This window comes from Penicillium alfredii (genome assembly GCF_028826965.1).
Source record: "Penicillium alfredii strain IBT 34128 chromosome Unknown utg000007l_segment0_segment0, whole genome shotgun sequence".
Lineage (NCBI taxonomy): Eukaryota > Fungi > Ascomycota > Eurotiomycetes > Eurotiales > Aspergillaceae > Penicillium > Penicillium alfredii.
Window position 1 is genome coordinate 2,942,424 of NW_026622704.1, and position 17,728 is coordinate 2,960,151.

General features: G+C 52.4%; 7 protein-coding genes across 7 annotated transcripts; 3 read left to right on the forward strand and 4 right to left on the reverse strand.

Moving 5' to 3' along the window:
• Window positions 1–45: 45 nt before the first annotated feature.
• Window positions 46–3,081, forward strand: NUU61_005759 (exoribonuclease II; the record flags this gene model as incomplete). Its single annotated transcript, XM_056656341.1, has 1 exon — window positions 46–3,081. The coding sequence occupies one exon, from the start codon at window positions 46–48 to the stop codon at window positions 3,079–3,081; it is 3,036 nt and encodes a 1,011-aa protein (XP_056511954.1).
• Window positions 3,082–3,740: 659 nt separating this feature from the next.
• NUU61_005760 (uncharacterized protein) lies at window positions 3,741–4,761 on the forward strand (the record flags this gene model as incomplete). Its single annotated transcript, XM_056656342.1, has 2 exons — window positions 3,741–3,855; window positions 3,914–4,761. The coding sequence occupies 2 exons, from the start codon at window positions 3,741–3,743 to the stop codon at window positions 4,759–4,761; spliced, it is 963 nt and encodes a 320-aa protein (XP_056511955.1).
• Window positions 4,762–6,232: 1,471 nt separating this feature from the next.
• Window positions 6,233–8,302, reverse strand: NUU61_005761 (acyl-CoA synthetase; the record flags this gene model as incomplete). The annotated part of the gene is made up of 5 exons (XM_056656343.1): window positions 6,233–6,270; window positions 6,346–6,569; window positions 6,647–7,563; window positions 7,614–7,915; window positions 7,987–8,302. The coding sequence occupies 5 exons, from the start codon at window positions 8,300–8,302 to the stop codon at window positions 6,233–6,235; spliced, it is 1,797 nt and encodes a 598-aa protein (XP_056511956.1).
• A 231-nt stretch (window positions 8,303–8,533) lies between these two features.
• On the forward strand, window positions 8,534–9,050 carry NUU61_005762 (BolA family protein; the record flags this gene model as incomplete). The annotated part of the gene is made up of 3 exons (XM_056656344.1): window positions 8,534–8,632; window positions 8,703–8,809; window positions 8,882–9,050. 3 exons carry the CDS (start codon window positions 8,534–8,536, stop codon window positions 9,048–9,050), a joined length of 375 nt encoding a protein of 124 aa, XP_056511957.1.
• Window positions 9,051–9,596: 546 nt separating this feature from the next.
• NUU61_005763 (syntaxin) lies at window positions 9,597–10,818 on the reverse strand (the record flags this gene model as incomplete). The annotated part of the gene is made up of 5 exons (XM_056656345.1): window positions 9,597–9,664; window positions 9,720–9,999; window positions 10,071–10,540; window positions 10,608–10,758; window positions 10,813–10,818. The coding sequence occupies 5 exons, from the start codon at window positions 10,816–10,818 to the stop codon at window positions 9,597–9,599; spliced, it is 975 nt and encodes a 324-aa protein (XP_056511958.1).
• Window positions 10,819–12,061: 1,243 nt separating this feature from the next.
• On the reverse strand, window positions 12,062–12,831 carry NUU61_005764 (uncharacterized protein; the record flags this gene model as incomplete). Its single annotated transcript, XM_056656346.1, has 2 exons — window positions 12,062–12,277; window positions 12,319–12,831. The coding sequence occupies 2 exons, from the start codon at window positions 12,829–12,831 to the stop codon at window positions 12,062–12,064; spliced, it is 729 nt and encodes a 242-aa protein (XP_056511959.1).
• A 1,558-nt stretch (window positions 12,832–14,389) lies between these two features.
• On the reverse strand, window positions 14,390–16,237 carry NUU61_005765 (peptide MFS transporter; the record flags this gene model as incomplete). The annotated part of the gene is made up of 3 exons (XM_056656347.1): window positions 14,390–15,753; window positions 15,812–16,143; window positions 16,203–16,237. 3 exons carry the CDS (start codon window positions 16,235–16,237, stop codon window positions 14,390–14,392), a joined length of 1,731 nt encoding a protein of 576 aa, XP_056511960.1.
• Between the last annotated feature and the right edge of the window lie 1,491 nt (window positions 16,238–17,728).

Sequence of the window (17,728 nt, forward strand, 5' to 3'; positions counted from 1 at the left end):
CCGACGGCCAGGTACGTGAAGAATTGAGTTTTTATTTCGCTCATAATGCGTGTTAAACTGATTCTTTTTATCAAGAACCCCCAGGCCGACCAGGACCCGAAAGGCACATCCAACTCGGTCGAAGATATCCGCCTCAAGGCCGAATTTGAGACCCATCGCGATATTCGGGGATATCTTCAAAGGTGGCAGGATGTTAATCCCAAAATTCTTGACCCCATTCGGGAACCCACGGTCAACCCTGCATCGGGCCCTCCGGCCCAATGGATCGGCACAATGCTCAACGGCCGCGAGGCGTGGGAAGCGACGTGGGATAACTCGAATCCAGCGAACCGGAATGATCTAGACCCCTCGGATGACTTTGAAGGCGCACATCTCGAGCCGGGCGACATGGTATGCCGGCTTTCTGCAGACGGGCTGTTCAACTTCGCAATCTATGTCCGGTCTATCCACCGACAATTGCAGTTTTATACCGATCGTGGCAACTGGCGCATTTGCTCTAATCGAGAACTCGATTATGTGGTCAAGGGTTTTGCTTCCCCGCATTTATTGGAGCCCATCAAACCATACTTTCCGGACGCCCTTGCGCATGCCAATATGGAGATCCAGACTGCCGCCGAGGGTGGACTACCGAGACCCCTCGGTGCTCCATTACTACAAATGATGAGCAATTTTCAGGAGCATGTCCTGGAATTCTACCGAAACCACTCTCAGGTTATGGACAACCTTCACAACCTCGTGGCCGATGACTCCGAGTATTTGTGTTTGAGCCTGGAAGATCTCACCATGAGGGTCCTTGGGATTGACAAGTCAGAACTGAATAGCGTGAATCTCTTTACTATCCACATGGCCGTTCGAAAGCATCCCTTTATCATCGAAAAGGACTCACGCTCCTTGTTCAGCCAAATGTACCTGGTGCAGCCCAAGAGGATTGCCAATACCGTCAAACAGGTCACCGATTGGGTTCACGAACACCAGGAGTTTTGTATCCGAGCAGTGATGAAAAAGGAGACTCCTGGGTTCAAAGATCACCCTATGCAGCAGTTCATTCAAAAAGCACAGCGTCTGATTCGGCTGAGCAGAAAGATTCGATCCCCGACGATCATGTCCAGTGTAGGTCCGTCGTCTCAGAGATACCTTCCGGGACAGGACGGTAAGCCGTTGGTGTATCGGGAAGTTCTCACGGAGAATTTCACCAAGAACGATCAAACAATCCTTGAGTACCTGCAGCTGTATGCCATTCCAGCCGTCATGATGGCTTCGGGGACCTTGAGATCAACAGCTTCGCACATCATGCGGGCGACGGGCATGTACAACGCTCTGGGTCTGAGTGAGTCCTCAACTCGTCTTTTCTTGCAGGAATTGGGTGTGATTGCTCCATGGGAAAATCTCGGCGTTCTTGACCAGAACCTTCTCCTTCCCGGACATGGGATGTCGGTTCTCGATGACATGAAATGGGAAGAGATCGAAGAATCTTGCGCCAGCCTCCCATCAGATCGCTTGCAAGACTCGATGCACCATCTGAGAAAAGACTGGGGAGATCTACCAGTTTATTGCGTCGACGATGCCACGGCACAGGAAATCGACGACGGCGTGTCGCTGGAGCGGGTGCCCGGCTCCGACGATACATTCTGGGTGCATATTCACGTTGCTAACCCAACGGCCTTTTTGACGCATGACGACCCGATCATGCAGTATGCCGGCTTACGGCTTGCCACTACCTATGTGCCCGAGCGTACTTACCCTATGCTCCCTGATACCCTGACTCAGGATCATTTCAGCTTGGCGGCTGGTCGGCCCACGCTCACGTTCAGTGCCAAGATGAATCTCCAGGGAGACATCCTGGACACTGAGGTCAAGAATGGGACGATTCGAAATGTCATTAGTTTCACGCATGGCACGTTGCGCACGTTTTTCAATCCAAATTCCAAGACAAATTCCGACTCCCTCGTGGTCGGGGGTACTTTCGTGGACCCCGTCCCGACCCAAGGCAAAGCCCTTCAAAAGACACTTTCTTCTGAGGACCAGGAGACGTTCAGCCTCCTTCGCCAATTGATGATCGCCTTCCGTCATAAACGACAGCAAAACGGTGCCATGGACTACCCGCCCTCGCGCCGCAACGCTTCAGTCTCAGTCCAAGTGGGCGATGCACCTCTAAAGCCCTACGAGATGCAGGTGACCGAGGGCCGGTATTACCTGGGCGACCCGATCATCCGGCTAGGCATGCAATCGTTCGACCCACACGAGGTTCGCGATCAGTCCAAGGACTATCTGGTCTCGCTACTGATGAACCTGGCCGGCCATGTGGCGGGCCAATTCTGCGCCGCCCGTAACATCCCCGTCGTCTATGACGGGACATGGTACGACCCGGAATACGGCCGTGTCACGCGGCACAACATGGCCGAGTTTGGTGGACAGCGCTTTTTTGAGATGGGCGTGCCCAAGACCCTGTCAGCTTCGACTCCGGTCCACCACCACGTGCTGGGCTTGGACGTCTACGTCAAAAGCACAAGCCCGCTGCGCCGATTCACTGATGTGATTGCGCACTACCAGATTGAAGCGGCATTGCGGTTCGAGCACGAGCATGGAAGGAAATTCGACGCAGGCGCCGACCTTCCCGGTCAGCCTGCATTGACCGTCGATAGGCCGAACGACCCAGCGCCCGTCGTGTCTGCCGTCCTCCCTTTCTCTAAAGCCGACCTTGATGCCCACATCACCTTCTCGCAACCTCTCCGTGCACGCCTCCGCGATACTTCCCTTTTCGCCTCGCAACACTGGGCCTGCATGCTCCTTTTCCGTGCATTCTACTTCGCCGAGTGCGCCCTCCCCGCCACCTTCCAGTGTCTGCTGCGCACGCCGCGCCTGGTACCCACGCGAGACGGCACGGTCTATTCCGGTGTAATCTCTGATCTCGGCGTGGCCTGCGCCATCTATATCCCAGAAGACTGCCCGGGCCGCCAGCAGCTGGATATCTTTGGGGTTGTTGAGGCCAGGATCACGGCGGTGGATATGGCCACGCTAGAAGTGCACATGGAAGCGACGCGGCTAGTGAAGCCGTTTGAGAGGACAGGCGAATGGGCTTGATTTTGCCATGGGATGCAGTTTAGGGAATAACTGTTTCCAAGGGTGTATTATACTGTACTATAGCTGTGATGATAGACGATTCGACTCTGCTCCCACGCATGCTCCTCTTAGATATGCGAAAAGCCTAGTTTTGTTCATTTTATTTTTCATATAGTCGTGTGCACTCTTATCTTCAGTCTGACAACAGTTAACCTCCACGAAAGGCATTTGGGGTCTGACGATCGCCGGAGCATCAAATGGCCCGACCCATAAAATGAACCGAGGCATCTTCACCAAGTGGGGCTCTCTTGAACTGTGGACCTCCAAGCCTTGACCAAAGGAACCGTCGATTACACGCTGTGGCTTCTCTGATCTCATATTTTCTTTCACTGGCCAGCGATCATGATGCAAGCTACGTGGACAGGATGAGAGGCGCCAACTCAACTCGGAGCTGAATTATTCAACCACGCCCCCAGTCTGGGAAGTGTCTCTAGTTCGACGTCGGCCATATTTTTCGGACCGAAGTTTGCAGAGGCGATCGGTGAGATAATTCACCCGACGTTGGACCTATAAACCCAGGCCATTGCAGGTGCCCCGGTTCCTATACACCTATACAAGTCCTGATCATCGCCTGTTGTTCTACTGTCTCTTGTCTTTGGCCCGACGCCTGCTGCACGAACATGGCATCATTCGTCGCATCCTTTGTCAACCCATGCAATTTCATTGGGGGTGTGAATTTCGACCCAGACCAAGATATCCCCGACTTGGCCGGGAAGGTCGTGCTGGTGACTGGCGGTATGTCGAGTTTGTCCTATAGATCTATCATCATTTTCACCATCTAATAACACCACAGGAAATGCCGGTCTCGGAAAAGAAACAGTCCTCCAGCTGGCCAAACACAAGCCATCGCAAATCTTCCTCGGGGCACGATCAGGTCCCAAGGCCGAGGAAGCCATCCGCTCAGTCCAGGAATCCGTCCCTGGAGTCGAGATCCACTGGCTACCACTGGATCTCACATCAACGAGCTCGATCCAAAGCGCCGCTGAGAAATTCCACGCGCACTCTTCCAGACTAGACATCCTAATCCTCAACGCCGGCGTGATGGCCCTGCCCCCGGGCGAAACAGAAATGGGCCACGAAATTCAGCTGGGCACAAACCACACGGGTCACTTCCTGCTCACCAAACTCCTCCTCCCAACCCTGCTCAAGACCGCCGAGGACCCGCACGCCGACGTCCGCGTCGTGTCGCTCTCGTCCGTGGGCCATAACATGGCCCCGTCGTTCGAGACGATCCTCAACCAGGACCGGCTCAAGAATGTCAACACTAATGCGCGCTATGGCGCCTCCAAGGCGGCGAATATCTTGTTTGCGGCTGAGCTTGCTCGTCGCTACCCCTCTCTAACATCTGTGTCGGTCCATCCGGGCATTATCCTGACCGATCTGTATGGCGCTATTAGCGAGAGCTCTCTGATCGCCGGTCTGGGTACCCAGACGCTGAGTTTCTTTGGGTCGTCGGTGCCTGTCGGGGCGCGAAACCAGTTATGGGCTGCGGCTGGTGCGAAGAAAGAGGATCTTGTGAACGGGGCGTATTATGTTCCTGTGGGCAATTTGAAAAGTCACAATTGCTATGCTACCAGCAAAGATATGGGGGCGCGCTTGTGGGATTGGACGGAGACGGAGCTGCAAAAATGTAACTTGTGATTTACGGTGATTCGTATCTAGCAGAAATTTGTGAATAGATCGACATTTCCATGACTTGGCCGTATATGAGGCAGAAATGAATGACCAGAATTTTGATATGAAGTGTTCTACGTCAGTTATAGTTCATCGCGAAATGTATAGGAGTGGAGATGTCATCAAGTGATGTGATTCCCGGTTGAGCTCCACTCTTCTTCAGGCTTCGGAGAAGATGCAATTAAACTATCCGAAAGATCCACTTGCAAAGCACTGGCTTTGGGGATGTTCGACCTCGGCTGGTTTTGCGTCGAGCTTCGTGCATACAAAATGTGGCAGATCATAAATTCCCTCTGAGCACATGTTGATTTAAGTGGAATCAAGTTTTCCAGAAACCAGAGACCATGCCCAACTCACGAAACAACTCATCGACTTCACCAGGGGTTTTCCGGCTATACCCATAGGTATGCTTGCCGTGATACCATGCCTTGATAGGGGTCAGCCCTGGTCCTTGAGCCAATCCTTGCAGAAAAACATATCAAATGTCTACTTTCTACTTACCTTGGACAATCACCGCAGCGTCTCCTTGCTAAGGATTTCTCCCGCATAGAAAGAGTGTTTCCTCGGCCACTCCAGCGCCTCTTGCCTCGTAGCAAAGAACTGGATCGTGCCACACGCAAAGTGCAAATCCATCCACCACATGGACGGTGGCACGGAAAAATGTACACAGCATCCACTGGGCTGGATCTCGCCGTGCAGGCTTCTGGCATTTGATCTCATCGTTCTCGATCACTCACTGCATCTCTGTGCCGATTGACCCCGATCGAACGGAAACAGTTGTTCGAGCTGGCGAGAGCATTGCCGCAAGACCAAATGCGCACCATGCGCAGTTAGCCCACCAGCTTCGTGGTCCTTGGAACTGTGCTGTGTTAGTGTCGATGTCACTGAAGCACTGACGGGTCGAATTGGATCTTGTTACTTACCACCACATATGGAGTCGGTCTTTATGGGGATGTGTCAGTTGTGAATGACGGAAAGAGGAGAGAGCCACTCATAGACAGCACTTACAGATGAGAGAACGGATAAGCTATCGCGATGGGCGACGGCGAGCACGCCTCATGCTTGTAGAGGACAATGTGGTGCAGATCCTCTAATCGATTCAGAATAGGAGACTTCCGTAGAGGCGAAACCGGACTCGGTGGCCAGCTCGTCAAGGGTAGACGGGCGGCATTCTCAGAGGTAGAAGGTGAGGATATCGTGGCGGGCTTTCCGGGTTGTGTCGTCCATGGTGCGGCTGATAACCTTGGTAAGAGAGAATGTGCTGTGGTAAATGAGTGAAGACTATGATCCCAGTCTCAAAACCTGTATTTAAAGCCCGTCAATGTGGATGTTGCGGATGCCATAGCTAAGATGGAATAAATAAATGGCTCTATATTGGTCTATCCAACCCATACATCTAATGTACAAACTCAGTATAGATTCAGCTGTACGATCATACTTACCCGAAAACCTCCTTGATAAGAGCTTTTTTATTCACTGCAGTTAATCAGCACCCAACAGACCTCAAATAGAATACCCAAAGCCAAGAAAGAGGAGGAAAAAAAAACTCACCTTTCCCCATCGCATTCCTCGGAATCGCTTCCAACACCTTCATCTCCTGCGGAATCTTATATGAAGCCAGTCGATCCCGCAGAGCGCGCCGCAGATCCATCGGACCCCAGGCCCGGCCGGTACGGCTACTCTTTGCGTCCGGATGCAGCACAACCATGGCGGCGACCTTCTGACCCCATTTTTCTGAGGGGAGGGCGACGACGGCTGCCTCGGTGATTTGAGGGCTGTTGTGGAGTGGTCAGTATGATTGAAGAGAAAAGGAGAGGGAATGGGCAGGGCAAAGCCAAAGTGCAAAGCATACAGAGACAGCATTTCGCGCTCCACCTCCAACGCGCTCACTTTCTCGCCGCCCGTCTTGATGATATCCACGCTCTTCCGGCCGCGAATGAAATACATCGGCCCCTTGGCCCAGGCCCCGCTCGTGCCTTTGCCGGCTCCTTCCACCGGATGCCGGGTGGCCACATCCCCCGTGCGGAACCAGCGGGAGCCGCCGTCATCGCTCGCGACAAACTCCTCACGCGTGGCCTTTTCGTTGGCCCAATACTTGTGGAACACGGTAGGCCCACGGATCTGGATCTCGCCCTCGCGGGCACGGCCGGCCGAGTCGGTGTCCTCACCCGGTGGAATTACAGCACCGGTCTCGGTATCGACTAGCCGCACCTCGACGTTCGGGAGCGGCCAGCCCACGCTGCCGTCGACGCGGTCTGCAAAGTCGAGCCCGCAGCTGATCGCCATGCCGACTTCGGTCATACCGAACCGCTCCAGCAGTACGTTGCCGTTACTGAGCTGCTGCCACGCAGTCTTGGTGGGCGTGGGCAGTGCCGCGGATCCAGAGATGTTTAGCCGGAGGTTCTCTGGAGAAATAGCTTGTTTGGCGGCGTTTTGAATCTCCGGCGAGAGATTGGGGAAGGACGACATCAGCCGGCTGTAGATTGTGGGCACGGCATTGAGGAATGTGATTTTAGGGGGAGTTGCGTCGGTATTTTTGGATGGCAGAAAAGGCGCCGCGAACCGTTTCCAGACCTGGTCCGCGTTAAACGGATACAAGAATTCAATGGATGACCCCGCCAGAATTGGAGTCACAATGGCGTTCACCACCCCATGAATATGGTGGAGTGGCAGGAGATGAAGGAGTCGATCCTGCGGCGCGTACTTCCACGCTTCCAGGAGCGAGGATGCCTGCGCGGCCAACGCAGAATCGGGGATAAGTACGCCTTTCTGTTCTATGTAAGTATCCCCTTCAGATAGCAAAGGACACCAGAACCTACCGGTCGATTTGTCGTGCCCGAGGTATATAGCATCATGCCCCCGGACGACGGCTGCTTCAAGTCTTCCAACTGTACAGCCTCGCTGCCCGTTGCGCCCTTTGTGATCTTGGGTCTGATATCGAGTAAAGGCTCACGTTCCAGTCCCGCTTGTAAAATCTCTTGTGCCTTCTGAGCATATTTCTCGGTCGAAAGCAATACCTTGGCCTGGGAATTGTCCAAAATATATTGCAGCTCCCCAGTAGGAAACGATGGGGACAGCGGAAGTGCAACAGCATCATTGGCAAAGATAGCCAGCAGCGTCACTGGGTCCAGTTAGCACACACACACACACAAATCTTGCGGGTACGGACCGGAGGGGAAGACGCTACAGTACCTACGTAATCGTAGCTGTTCTCTGCGAGAAGTGCTACTCGCTCCCCCGCGAGCTGTCCCTCGGACTTTGCGACTTTGCGTTGAAGATCCTCCTTGGCACGGACGACGTCGGCGATGAGATTGCCGTAGGTGAAGGACCGCGTGGTCACGCTATGAATAATCGCCAGACTGGCCGGGTCATAGCTCTGCAGGGCACGGAAGAGAGGGATGTTCGGGAGAGTCGAAAGAAATCGCGTCCTGGCGGGTTGGCGCACGTCGCGTAGGAAACAGCTGCGCGCCAGCGGGCGCGAGACCAGCGAGACCAGACGGCCGGACATGTTGGATATGATGATGCACTGGGTGAGTCTATCGCATCGTTGGTTGCATCTAGAGAGAGTAAAGGCTTGAGACCTCGGGCAATTGGGGCAATTGGGAGGCAACAAAAATTGATGTCATTTGCGAAGTTCCGCGGAAGCCAGAACCACTCCGCTTCATTGCTTGGCTGTCATTTTTTCCCTCCTCCTCTCCTGCTCTGATCACCTCGTATCATTCTCTTTCACTCCTTTCCAATGCTCTTCCGCGGCCTCTCAGGCCAGCTCCCCCGCCTATTCTCCGTCTCTGCCAGAATGGTCTCCGCCACGCCGATGGAGGATGTGATGCGCGACAAGGTGAGGCCCGCACACTCACTTCGAAACCGAGTTGACGAACACTCAATTGACTTGGTTGACATCTAAACAGCTCGCCCATGCATTCACACCCTCCACGCTCGTCATTCGCAACGACTCACACCTCCACGCGCACCATGCCCCGATGCAAGGGTCGACGTCGAAGGAGACGCATTTCCAGTTCGTCGCAATCCACGCTTACACCGTCTATACATCTTGATCGCTGCTGGTTCTAACCGCTGCCTCATATAGTGTCACAATAGTCTCTGATTCGTTCGAATCCAAGATGCAGGCGGCTCGGCATCGGATGGTCTATGCGCTGCTGAAGGAGGAGATGAGCCGCGAGAATGGGATCCACGCGCTGCAGCTGAAAACCAAGACCCCGGCAGAGGAGCAGCGGGAGAACGAGAGACAAGCATAAATATGAGACTGTCCTCTCGAAGCTAGAGCGATCTGTTGATTCTATACACATAAAGGATACCCCAAGATCATGGCCAACAGGACTTCCTATCGCCCCCGGAACTATGACCCGGGAGCGGAGTATCAGACATGAACAGAAGGAATCGATTATTAGACGGTATTACATAGAGTCTAGCGCCAAAACGGGGGGCACAGAAAACAACATCAAGTATATACATCCATGCGCGGCCGCGCGCAACCAAAGAGCCCCCGAGCATCAGACACAATCATCAAGGGTGGTCGCATCTGGCCAAGCACAGAACTGTACACGAACGCGCAAGACCAATTTGGAAAGAAGAAAAAAGAGAAACACAAGGAGACGAACCGGTACGATAAGACATTGCTTTTACACAAGAGTGAATAAAAGAGATATGCGAGAGGGTGGTATAGAAACGAGGGCAGGTGGTACAAAGGGGAGGAACGGGGAGGGCGGGGATCTTTGGTGCGATCGTGGCCATCGAGAAAGGTCGTACACGGGGGAAAGCGGACGTAAACAAAAGGAAGCCTCTTAGTGCGTGCTCTTGTTGGCCTCCGTGACACCGACGGCAACACCGACGACAATGGCGATGATGATGACTGTCACGAAAGTTAGCGAGTCATCTCACCGAGAAATCGTATTGTGCAAACTCACTAATGATGATCAACGCGTACCACTTCCACCGTCGAGCATTCTTGGCGCTCTGGATGGCGTCGTCAAGCTTGGTGTTGGCCTGCTCGACGTTGTGGTGGGTCTCTTCGGCGCCCTGGTTGATGTTCTCGATCATGGGTTCTTGGATGTGCACCAGTTCAGCGACCTCCTGGTACAGGTTGCTGAGTTCGATCATATCCTGCTCGATCTTGCGGATGGCGGCAGAACGCTGCAGAGTAGCCTGACGAGCATCGTTGGCTTGGCGAGTTCGAGCGCCGGGAACCTATTGATGGCAAAGAAAAAAAACATGAGCGAATCTGATTGAAGAAAGCCAGACCGGACACCGCAACATACGACAAAGCTCTGCTCCTGGCCCAACAACACATTCTGCACACCCTGCTCCAGCTCCTCCGGCGTGGCCTCCGGGTTGGCGATCTCGTATCGTCGACGAACTTGCTCCTCCAAGCGCTTGCGGAAGTCAGACTGTGCGCGCTGATACTGCTCGATCTCGCGGCGCAGGTTCCGGCTGGTGTTCTCGACCTGGCCCTGTACGCGGGGGTCTCCAGACCCGGGGGTCTCCTTTACGCGCTTGAATTGGTCGCGCAGGTAGCGGAAGGCGGTGTTGATATCATCTTCAATGTAGTCCAGACCCTGTCGCGAAGCCTGGTCCTCCTTGCCTGTGCTGGAATCCAGCAGGGCATTCTGGGCGGCCACCAGCTGGCCTTCGCGCTTTGAACGCAGCTGAGAAATCCCGTCGTTGATCTCCTTGCACTTGTTCAGAATCGCGGTCGGACCGCCGGAGGACTGGTTGATGCTCGACATCTCTGTTTGGGTGCGGGCGATTAGCGCGACTGCGCGAAATGCAACCCAAAAAAGCCCCAAATCACGTACCATAGCCACCATTTCCCTGCTCCATGGCACCGGCCTGACCGTAGCCTCCTCCATAACCGTAGCCCTGTTGGCTGCCGTAAGGGTTCTGTTGGCCGCCATAGGGGTTGTATTGGCCGTAGCCGCCTCCTTGGCTATCTCCCAAGCTCTGGTACTTGGACAACTCGGGTCAGTATTCATTCAGACAACATCTCGATGGAACACTCACACTCATGATGGTAAATGCTCAAGATTTTTTTTTGAATTTTGGTGGAACAAAAAAAAGTGACGAGCAAGGGGGGAGATGAAGGAGGGAAGGGTGAGACGGGAGAAAGTGGAGTGGCGGCAGAAGTGCTGGCGGTGTCAGGGTGAGCCAAGCAATTTGCCTCGAACGGCTTTTTTTTCTTTTCTTTTCTTTTCTTTTTTTGATGATCAGGGGGAATGCCCCTTTTATTTGGCTGGATTTCGTTGATTTCACTAGTCTCTTTTGTTCTTTCGAGTGGATGCACTTGACCAAAATTCCCTTTTTCTGCAGTGCAGCCTCCTTGCGATTGCAGTGGATCTGAATCCCGGCATTGGCCAGTCATCCAGCGTGGCTGATGCTGTTCTATTTCTGAGTCTCGGATCGGCGAAGGCTGGGATTGGCGCGCAGGGAATCCTTGGGGGTATTGAGTACCTGGCATTGGGTGGTTATTACCACAGTAGTGCAGGTACCGGGTACCTACCGCCATCCCCACGTCATGATTATTCCACGTCGACATTAGGGGTCTTGGGGAAGGCCAGCACCAAGGTTGGAACAAGCACAGAATGAGTTTAAAATTAACATTAAATCGAGCCTGTAATCTCCATGCCTTGCCGGGATCTAACGAATTACGGGTGAGCATGAAGATATAATCTGGTTGGCGTAGGATCACTTCTGAGTAATTCGGCTCTCTACTAGAAATACTATCAGTCGATGTAACTATTTATGGATAAACAGACATGCACCGGCAGTACAGATCTCACTGCAAAATCGCAGGCAGATACAAACCAGCCAATCAGAAACTGCATGTTCAGTCGATTAGTGAGATTCTAAGAATAGGTGCAATTCAGGCATTCTCGTAAATAACTGTTCGTTCTGGCTGGTAGTCCGAGTCTCCCATATACTCTTGAGCTCTTCTCTTGAGCTCTTCTACCTCAGTCCTTCGAAACACCTTCGTTCTCAACAAGTTTCCTCTGTACGAACCCATCCATCTCTAGTCTTTCATCGGGACTTAGCAATCCCAGTCGATCGTCTAAATCGCCTGCCCCAAAAAAGCGCCGGTCAATATATGATCTACTGCTGCATAGTTGACCCAGAAGTCTCCATTCTCCCAGCTTTCCTTCATGCGCCTCGAGAGTCGACCGTCCTCGGTCATCATCCCACGCTGGATCGCACTATCCTCCTGTTTCTGTAGTTCTTCCAGAAACACGGCGAGGCGTTTCTCGTAGACCTGTGTTCAGTCCTCCAATCCCTCCTCCCAGTATTCTGGGCGCTCCAATAAGAGCCATGAAGGGGGATCATACAAAAACTCAGCCGAGGCACAGTAGGAAAATTCCCGGTCGATGGCCCCGACAATACGATAGTTGTGCTCGGAATTGGTGAGCACATTCGCGGGGCCGAAGTCGTCGCAGAAGAGCTTGAATGGGCCATGCTCATGGCGGCGGAGTCGATTCTAGACGCGCCAATCTCCGGAACAAACGTCGTGCAAGATACTTTCTTCGACAGTTTTCCGCGGAGGTAATCGCGTTGTTTCGTTTTGAAGACAGATGCGTGATATATATGTCTGCTAGTGCCAGGAAATAGGAAGATGCCGTTTGGGATGTATGGTTGGGAAGTAAATCTGGGTAGGTACCCGCCCAGCTGAACGAATTCGTTCATGTTGAGGGTCAAGGGATGATGTATGACGATCCAGTCATCATCGAAATCATCGTCCTCGGTGTTTGAAATACACCCGATCTCGTTGAATGAATATTTTGCTATCTGGGGAAGTAGGTTTGCCATCTCACTGTACGCTGACCGGAGCCTGCCTTCGGCGATATCAGGGTTCAAGACTGGTCGGTCATCGTCTGAGCGACCAGGTATATTGAGCGCATCGACAAGATCCGAGTCGTTCTCGATGTACTCCATAACAATAAATGGGCCCAACCCAACAGGACTCTTCTCGGTCATCCCGTCATGGAGAGCATGAGGCACGCGGATGCCTGTGTGTCGTTCGATGAAGCGCATCACAGAGACCTCTCTTCACATTCTCCTCGGGGAAGACAGAATACCCCGGAGCTGAGAATCGGATGATGACTGAGCCGCCATCGAGGAATTTCATGCGAAGCATCACGTTGAAGGAGCCTTTGCGCGGAGGGAAAAGTTCATCACCAGGGCCTCCTCTATGTTTGATGATTGAGGCCCTGATCTCACGGAAAACATCTGTCTTGAAGAGCCTGCTCTTCCATTGCGCAAAAAGAGCGTCGCTTCTATCCCATGAAACCTCATCGAACTTCATAAGCTTCTCAATGCAGATAGGGGGTGGGGGGGGGGGGGAATTGGGTGGAAGTGCATTGTTGGAAACAGAAAATAAGTGCGAGGACTCTATCCAGGCTGCGATGCAACAGGATCATTCCCACATTACACCCGCGTCTTTCTGTTTCTTAGCGTAAGTCTACCTTAACATCCCGAGGATCTATCCATGATATATCCGATGTTTTGCTCGTCTACTATGGTTGGTTCCGGCTTTTGATCCCAGTGAATATTGATTGAATCCAGTCTTGAGTCCTACGATATTCACAGTACGGAATTGACCCGTTCACCATAATTCACAGACGGTCCACACAGGAGTATAATAAGGCGCATATTCATCTTCTTGGGCCCCGGCAGTGAGAAGGAGAAAGCCGGTAAGAATCTTCATAGTGAGCAGGGGGGTGATCAACAGGAGATGGGGATGTATGAAAGTGAATGGACTTGCGGATGTTAGTGTGAGAAGAAGGATCAGGGGAGACGGTGAGCATCTTTATATTTTGTCTTTGACAGCCTTGTCCCCATCTTCGTCGGGTTACCCCCACGGTCCAGCCGAGGAAACTTTGTATTAAGACGATTCAATGCGATGATCTGCAACTTCTACAAGACTTTCCATACCAAAAGATGACATGATCGGCCGCAAGGCTGCGTAGCCTCGCGCTAGCTTGGCGTCTGTGTGGACGCGAGTCATGTCATGGGTTGTTCATCGAATTCTGTTGTGGAGTTAGAATCTGTGGGTCCAAGATTGGAATTTTCATTCATGATTCATGCGTCTTGGTTGAATTCTCTGGGGATGAACGAATAGAAGGAGAAGGAGAAATAAGGTATACGGAGTGCATGGCTTTTCAAATGACACTACTTGGTCGGGACGTGGAAAAGTACAGAATGTAAGTACTAGTGCTAGATTGGTAATGATTGAACAAAGAGACACGAGAATTATTTCCGACGTCGAGGATCATTAAGCTGTGATCGAAGGACAGACAGGTGTGCATGAACGCAAGAAGTCCATATTATTTGCACAATGGCTTCGGTGCTTACTCTGGTACCCTTTCACGTTCAAGCTGAAGGTCAAGTCATGTATATTCATAGATATGGATATCTACACACTAGATATTACTCCCGTCATGTCTCGTCTCCCATAGCTGCTCAGCAGTAAAGACGCAAGAGGGCCCTGCTCCAGTCATGCGTGCAGTGAAATACGGCCCGGCACCAACACCAAGTATGTATCACGAAAGAAAAGAAAAGAGAGAAATAAAAAGGCAAGACAAGAGAGGAATTACTGCTTCTCGTCGCGCGGTGCTTCGGGCATCCAGTCCTCGGCATCCAAAGCGTTCATGTCGTCCTCCTGGGCATTGAGGTGGTGGAAGAGGAGCCAGAACACAATGCCAACCAGGAAAGATGCACCGGAAAGACCCACAAACATCCACAGGATAGCCGGGTCATAGGCGGCCGGGGTCAAGGCTTCGGCCAGCGCGGACCCAAAGGCGTTGGTCAGGAGGTACATGGACTGCACGAAGGACTTCATCGACGGCGGCGCCTTGGTGTAGGCGTACTCGAGACCCGACACCGAGGCAAAGATCTCCGAGATACCAATCAGCACGTATGCCGGGGTCTGGATGGCGATATGGACATTGTTTCCCTGCGCGGTGCCGTCGACCTCTGAGGCCGAGCAGCCCGGGTGCTCGTAGCACGGTCCCGCTGAATAGATCAGGTGCTGCACGATGGCGGCGTACATCATCGCCAGTGACGCGACCACAAAGCCCAGTGCAATGCGCGTGATGGGGCGCAGTGGGATCTTCATCCGGCGCAGGAGGGGGTACACCAGCGTCTCGAGGATTGGGATGAACACGATGATAGAAATCGGGTCAAAATTCTGCATCAGGTCGTTGGGGATGCCGTGGCCATCCATCTGGCCGGCCTGCGTAACGAAGTTGCTGGAGAACTGGCCGTACACCACCCAGTAGATCGGGTAGAAACAGAACACGCGGCACGCAACCAGGGCGCGCTTAAGCTCGTCGATAAAGTGGTCGTCCCATGGCACATGCGCCTGCACCCCGCGGTGCTGGGCCTGCCAGCCGGGCTTGGGCGCGTCCATGTTGCGGTTGCGGACCATGATCCACAGCGCCTTGAAGGCGTCGGTGATGATCGAGCCCTGGGGTGGGCGCACCACGTAGAAGTTGCGGCCCAAGATGAGCACCATTGTCCCGCAGGCGAACATGCAGAGACAGAGCAGAAACGCCGACCAGAAGCCAACGTCACGCTCCATGTATGGAGTAGCCAGCAGTGACAGCGAGCCAATGTTGATACAGCCGTAAAAGATCATGTAGATGCGCTGGATCGTCAGCGACGGGTCGATGATCACTCGCTCGCCTTTCTTGGTGGTCGACAGCGCCATTCTCTTGCGCTTGTACTGGTCCGCAATCAGAGGCGCCACGTTACTCTTGATACCACCGGTGCCGAGACCAATAATCAAAATAGCCACGATGAAACCACCCAGACCCGCACCATGTGCCAAAGCCGTGGGGATCGACGTACACACCAGGATCAGCAGACCGATCAGGTAGATGACACAGAAGGCCATGATCGTCTTGTACTTGCCGAGATACTGGTCGGCAACGATGGCACCAATGATGGGGGTGACTGAGGACATGCTAGTTAGAGCCAGAAAATCCATCTTGACATTTCAGGCTACACTCACCATAGCACCAGAACTGGAAGAAAGTGGTCAACCCCGTTGCGCCCTGGTGTCCCATACCCAGCGCACCCCGTCCCTGGCTGCCGTCCAGAGGACGCTGGACGTAGTTCTGGAACAACCCGGACATGCCATAGTAGGTGAACCGCTCGCTCAGCTCCACGGCAGCCACCAACCATGCGGAGATGGGAAGATTCTCTGCGACATGGCGCAGGGCCTTCTTCTCGGTATCGGTGGGCTCCTCGCCATCGGGGGTGACGGAGAGGGACTCCTTGTCCACCTCGATCGCGGCCTTGTCGTCTAGAACCACCTCCTGGGGGACGCCATTGTTGGGAGATCTGCAATCGGTCAGTATGGAAAATGTGAGGGGAAACGGAAAACCCCCCAGAGTACATACTGAGTAACCTCGGTGTCGCGATCCGCAGTCGACATCACAGATAGACTAAGTCAAGCGAATAACTTTCTTGTGCAGGAGAACGGCTGGGAGACCAAGCAAGGAAAAAGGAAAAAATGGGACAACCCAGGGAGTGTGTGACCTTATACCTAGCCCATTTTTATTACCCAACCGAGGTTGTAGTGCCGAGTGGGGGCTTTCTAGTCTTATCGCGAAAAGAACGGATTCAATCTGTCTCCACGGCCAATTCCCTGTCTCACTTGGACAGGCATTGTTTGCAGGTCAACCGTGGATGCGATCGGCAATTGTGTATCGAATGTAACCTCGAATCAGCACGAAAGCGAAAGGAAAAGAGAAAGAAACAAGCCATGACAAGCCTCGCCCAGGTCTCCACTTTCTTATCAGAGCGAATCATCGCAACAAGTCGGAGATTGCCGATGTGAAAAAGGGATCTTTCCCGGTTGAGAAGGTGTATAACTGGCCACTCACGTGAATATACACAGGGATTGGAATCGTCTTTTCTTTCTTTACTTTACTTTTCTTTTCTGTCTCTTCCTTTTTCCTCTTTATCTTTTATCATGATTATCTTATTATCTTATTATTTGGTTATTTGAGTATTTTATTTTTTTTCTCGCGACCATGGAACACCGCAAACGGGTAGAACGGCATCGGGTGCAACGTTGGCTTCCCCGCAGAACTCTCTTATCAGCCGTGTGTTTTTAGTGTGCTGTTAGTGTGTTGTTAGTGTCTGTATAGACTCGGAGTCCGATACCTTCTCACCCTTTTCTGTGGGGAAAGAGATCTGAGAGTTCCGGCAATAGCCACTACCCATAGATACCCAGGGATACCCATGGGGGTGTCTGTTCCTAAATCAGCTGTGTTTTTCGGTGCGAGTAATTCTTCTCTCGTAAAAGCAATTGCTTCAGTGGGTCCAGAAATTAAAAAAAAGTTTCTGGAGGTTGGGGGAATTATTCAGGACATAGAACGAGGCATGCGGGATGGATTTCCAATTGGCAAAAGGAAAGAAATTATCTCGAGATGGGAGGCTTACATACAAAAACCAACTTCCGCATACGGTAAAAGCAAGCCTGATTTTTTGGGCACTCCGCTCAGTCGGACTATCAATATTCCACAATGCTTGGTAATAGATTACATATCTTTCATGCCCCAGGCATCAATACTATCTTTTCCCCGAAAGCTTAAATTCCACCTTCTCTCTCGAGGACACTGCTCTCTCCTAATCTGACAATTCTCCCTATTTATGTCCATGGATAGTCTTGGGAGGACCTCAAAAGTTGGAAGAATGATGATTTTATTATATCCCCTGACACAGAGAAAAACAAATCAATACTGTCCTATCACTGTGTCTTCTCTAGCTTCATTCATTATCATGCCCGTCCCAAGACTTTCTATGCTAAATGCCCCAAAAATATAACACCACCCGCCCGTGGACAAATTACTAGCCCTTGTTTGCTTATTCAGCTTCAGGAGGTATAATAGAGAAAAGAAAATAGATTTTATAGTCTTAT